Source organism: Gastrolobium bilobum, unplaced genomic scaffold (genome assembly GCF_033153095.1).
Source record: "Gastrolobium bilobum isolate Gb01-03AN ecotype WA unplaced genomic scaffold, APGP_CSIRO_Gbil_v1 utg90221, whole genome shotgun sequence".
In the NCBI taxonomy this organism is placed as follows: Eukaryota; Viridiplantae; Streptophyta; class Magnoliopsida; order Fabales; family Fabaceae; genus Gastrolobium; species Gastrolobium bilobum.
This window is the reverse complement of record NW_026899232.1, coordinates 50,192-55,117: the sequence shown is the minus strand read 5'-3', so window position 1 is coordinate 55,117 and position 4,926 is coordinate 50,192. Positions and strand designations below refer to the sequence as shown.

The following is a 4,926-nucleotide window of genomic DNA, read 5'->3' as shown; positions in this document are numbered from 1 at the left end:
GTATTGATACATCAAAAGTAGACAAGGATAGATCTTAAAAAAGAAAAATTCCTCATTTATTGATATCAAATTGCAAGCTACATGAATTTGCCGGCATATTCAGCTTTAATTAAATCCCTAATAGAGGAAAATGTAATTAAAATAGCACTGCGAATGGGTGAAGGTGGATCCCGGATTTAGCTGTAGTATATCTTCAGCTTATCCGCATTCCAGGTTCTCTTTATTCCTCTGCCTTCTGTCGTTTCTAGGACATAAGCCCATTTGCCGAGCTTTTCTTTAACCTGATACGGGTCTTCCCAGTTCGCAGCGAGCTTTTTTTCTCTGGCATTCTTATTGCCAATATCTGCTCTTCTGAGTACCAAGTCATTTTTTGCAAAAATTCTTGGTCTTACTTTCTTATTATACTTTTCCGCTGTTTGTTGTTTAGTCATCATATTCTGGCAGTGAGCTGTAACCCTAGCTTCGTCCACAAGGTCTAACTCTTCAGTAAGCATTTTATTGTTTTGTTGTTCGCCTTGTTCTAGACTATTTAGTCTTCTCCAAGAGGGTTCTCCAATCTCTACCGAAATCATGGCTTCACATCCATACGTTAGTCTGTAAGGGGTTTCCCCTGTTGCAGTTTGGGTACTAGTTTAGTAACCCCAAAGGACAAAGTATAGCTGTTGAACCCAACTTTCTTCAGCATCAAACATTCATTTTTTGAGACCTTCCACAATCACTTTGTTGGCTTCCTCGGCTTGCCCATTCGATTGTGGGTGTTCCACTGATGCGAAGCGATGTGTGACTTGTAGGTCTTTCATTAGCTGCTGGAATCTCTTATCAGCAAATTGTGCTCCATTGTCAGTGACCACCTCGGCTGGGATTCTGAATCTAGAAAAAATGTTCCGTTCAAAGAACCTTTGCACTCTAGCCGAGGTGATTGTGGTGACCGATTCTGCTTCTATCCACTTTGTGAAGTAATCCACAGCCACGATCAGTCACTTAAGTTGCCCTTCAGCAGCTTTGAAGGGTCCTAGTAAATCCATTCCCTATTTGAAGAAGGGCCATGGAGCCGTGATGCATTTCAGCTCTTCAGGTGGTCAAAGGATTAGCTTGGCATGTTTCTGGCAGCTGTCACATTTCTTGACATGTTCTTTAGAATCTGCCCCCATTGTCGGCCAGTAGTAACCAGCTCGGAGGGCCTTTCTGGCCAAGGCTTTGCCTCCCATGTGATGGTCGTTGATTCCTTCATAGATCTCGGTGAGTACATATTTTGCTCCTTCCGAGCTCAAGCATTTTAGCATGGGGTTGTGCAAACCCTTTCTAAATAGCTGGTCATTCACAATTGTGTATTGTGTCACATCTCGGACCAACTTTCTGGCTTCTAGATGGTCTTCTGGCAATATTCCTTTCTCCAGGTAGTCTACTAGGGGTTTCCTCCAGTCTGCGGCGAGGTTATCACCATTACACAACTCGACATTGTTATGCTTTGCTGAACCACGGTTCTGTGGTTACCCGAATTTTTGGTGCTTGCTAATTTTGACAAGATGTCAGCTCGGCTATTCTCCCCTCATGGGATGTGAGTAACCCGCACCTCATCAAAATCGGCCATGATTTCTTGAACCCGGCTTAGGTACTTCATTAGCAAAAGACCTTTAGCCTGGTACTTTCCTTCTATCTACGAAGTTACCAGCTGTGAGTCACTGAAGATTTGAACTTTCTTAGCTCTGTGTTCTTTAGCTTGCATCAATCCGGCTATCAGAGCTTCATATTCAGCTTGGTTATTTGAAGTTGGGAATCCCAAGTTCAGAGAGTGTTCAATTGTTACTCCTTCTGGGCTTTCTAATATGATTCCAGCCCCACTTCCTTTACTGTTGGATGATCCATCCACGTAGACCTTCCATGACTCGCCAGATTCCTCATGTTTCGAGTTTACTGGCGTCAGTTCTATTATGAAGTCGGCCAGAGCTTGTGACTTGATAGCTTTCTGACTTTCATATGTTATGTCATATTCACTTAGCTCAATTTCCCAATTAGTCATTCTTCCCGCCAGGTCTGGCTTGTGCAACACCTGCCGAATAGGCTGATTGGTCCTGACAATTATTTGATGGCCCTGAAAGTATGGCCGTAATCTCCTGGCCGTGACCAGTAACGCAAAAGCCACCTTTTCTAGCTTTTGATATCTGACCTCTGCGCCTTGTAGAGCTCTACTGAAAAAATAGATTGGCTCTTGGCCTTCGTCATTTTCTTTGATCAGTACAACACTTATTGCCTCCTCCCCCACTGCCAGATACAGGATTAGAATGTCTCCTGGGTTTGGCTTTGAGAGGACTGGCGGAGTTGCTAAGCATCTCTTGACTTTCTCGAACGCGGCTTGGCACAGCGGGTTCCATCCATCAATTGCTTCCTTCTTTAAAAGTTTAAAGAATGGAAGGGCATTTTCAGCAGATTTCGGCAGAAACCGGGTTAGCGCAGCTAATCGACTGGTCAGCTGCTGAACTTCCTTTTTGTTTTGGGGTACTTTCATATCAAGTACTGCCTTGCATTTGTCAGGGTTCGCTTAAATTCCTCTATTGGTTAGCATGAATCCCAAAAACTTCCCAGCTGCTACCCCAAACGTGCATTTTACCGGGTTGAGGCGGATGCGGTATTTCCTGAGCTTTTGGAATGTTTGTTCAAGATCCTGGACATGATTCGCCATATCAAATGACTTTACGATCATATCGTCAATGTATACTTCTACATTCTTGCCCAGCTGATCTTCAAAGACTTTATTCATTATCGTCTGGTAGGTTGCCCCTGAATTTTTAAGCCCAAATGGCATCACATTGTAGCAATAGTTGGCCTTTTCAACAATAAAAGCCATTTTTTCTTGATCCGCCAGGTACATTGGGATCTGGTTGTATCCCGAATAAGCATCCATGAAGGACAACAGACGAAATCCAGCCGAGTTATCTACCAGCTGGTCTATGTTAGGCATAGGATAAGAATCCTTTGGGCAAACCTTGTTTAAGTCTGTATAATCAGTACAGACTTTCTATTTCCCATTTGGTTTTTGATGAACCCTTAGTTCATCATGGTTTTTAGCAGGAATTAGGATCAAATTGTGTGATTAAATGATGAAAAACAAGGTTAATGTCCTAAGATGTCCTCAATTACAAGTTCAAGAGTTTTATTGGAAATTTGTATGATTCTTGTAGGAAAAGCAAGCTTGAAAGACAACTGGAGAAGGAAGAAGATTCTGGAGCTCAAGGGGAGAAAAATTGCCTAAGTGTTGAGCGCTAAAACGTCCACACTGAGTGTTTTAGCGCCCTGCTACAGGAAGAGGCCAAAACTTGCTGGTGATGAGCGCTAAAACGCCCACACAGAGCGTTTTAACGCGCTGCTGCACTTAAAAGATGGAAAATTGCTGGTCTTGGGCGCTAAAACAGCCTGCAATAAGCGTTTTAGCGCCCTAAAGTGGAAAAAGGATTCTGGTCTTCACCGCTAAAATGTCCAAATCAAGAGTTTTAGCGTTGGAATCAGTTAAAGTCAGTTGAGCATTCACCAAGTTTGGACGCTAAAACGGTCATTCCTTAACGTTTTAGCGTTGGAATCAGTTAAAAGCAGTTGAGCATACGTAAAGCATGGACGCTAAAACAGTCACTTATGGACGTTTTAGCGCCCACATCAGTTTTCTATTTTTAATTGTAACACTATATAAGGCAAAGCCTTGACACTTAGAAATATATCTGGATCTGAGGGATCTGAACTCTCTCTCTCTCTTAAACTTTAGTCTGACTTCTCTCTAAATTCTCTTAGGTTTTAGTTTTTGTATTAGGATTTCCTTGTAATAGTTTGGAGATTGAAGACTTTCAACATGGAAATGAAGTTTGTTTCTTCTTCTCTTATTTATTCCTTAGTCATGTCTGAGTAGAGTCTTTGTAATCTGAATGCAATAGACCTCCATGATAATATTATGTTGATTTGATTAATATGATGAAGTATTTTTCATGTGTTGATTTGAGATTTTCTGATTTAATTATTTCTATCAAGGAAGTAATATAGAACAGGGATATTTATATGACTTCTGTATTTGATAATCTCAACATCAGAATTCTAGTACTCAAGGGATTGATGCTAGAGTTCTGATGTAATCTTAAAACTTTAGTATTTCATGCATGTATTAAGAAAGAGATCACCAAGGGATTGGGGTTTCTGATTAATGTATCTATCAGGGTAGTAAGGGATTACATCTTGATGATAAGTAAAAGGTTGATTAACATCACATGGAAAGGAATTCATCATATGATCAGTTTTTACATGAGTTATTGTTGAGGAAAGTTGTTTTCTGACTACTTGTTGTTTTATTGATTCCTAATCCATATTTATTTTGTGTCAAATTACTTACAATCAATTTTCTGGTAACAAATTATTCATGATTTTTACAAACTCTTATCTGATTCAAATTAGTTTTCTATGGTATATTGGTGTTTGAAAACAATTCCTCGTGGGAACGATCTTTACTCATCATTTTATTACTTGTACGACTAGTGCACTTGTTAAACGTCCAACAAGTTTTTGACGCCGTTGCCGGGGAATTTGTTTTTCAACACTAACTGATACTATAGAATTCTGAGATTGAATCCTTTTATTTTCGGTATTTTAGTTTATTTTAAGTTTCTGGTCAATTTTGATTCTGGTATATGCGAGGTACACTTGATCCGAATTTGTTGTTGTATGATCCAGAATTAGAAAGGACATTGAGGAAGCAAAAAAGGGCAGCCAGGCAAAGGATACAGTTGCAAGAAATTGGTGAATCCAGTACGGTTAATCAGGAAGAGATAATGGCAGAGAATCACAGACCACCACCACCACAGAGGACACTGGGAGAGTACATGACTCCTGCAGTGATTCCTCCAATTGGGAGTGTTGTGCGCCCAACAGTGGAGCCCAACAACTTTGAAT

At 40.6% G+C, this 4,926-nt stretch overlaps 1 protein-coding gene across 1 annotated transcript; it reads right to left on the bottom strand.

The window, feature by feature from the left end:
• Positions 1 to 1,079: 1,079 nt before the first annotated feature.
• LOC133288684 (uncharacterized) lies at positions 1,080 to 2,506 on the bottom strand. The gene is made up of 2 exons (XM_061486500.1): positions 1,670 to 2,506; positions 1,080 to 1,484 (listed from the first exon to the last, which is right to left on the bottom strand). Exons 1-2 carry the CDS (start codon positions 2,504 to 2,506, stop codon positions 1,080 to 1,082), a joined length of 1,242 nt encoding a protein of 413 aa, XP_061342484.1.
• Positions 2,507 to 4,926: the final 2,420 nt, after the last annotated feature.

Bases quoted from the DNA above. Each gene is read 5' to 3' on its own strand.
- LOC133288684 (XM_061486500.1), bottom strand. From the start codon at position 2,506: ATGAAAGTACCCCAAAACAAAAAGGAAGTTCAGCAGCTGACCAGTCGA. The intron at 1,485-1,669 runs GTAACTTCGTAG...GGGTAACCACAG, and splicing joins TCTTCAGTGACTCACAGCTG to AACCGTGGTTCAGCAAAGCA.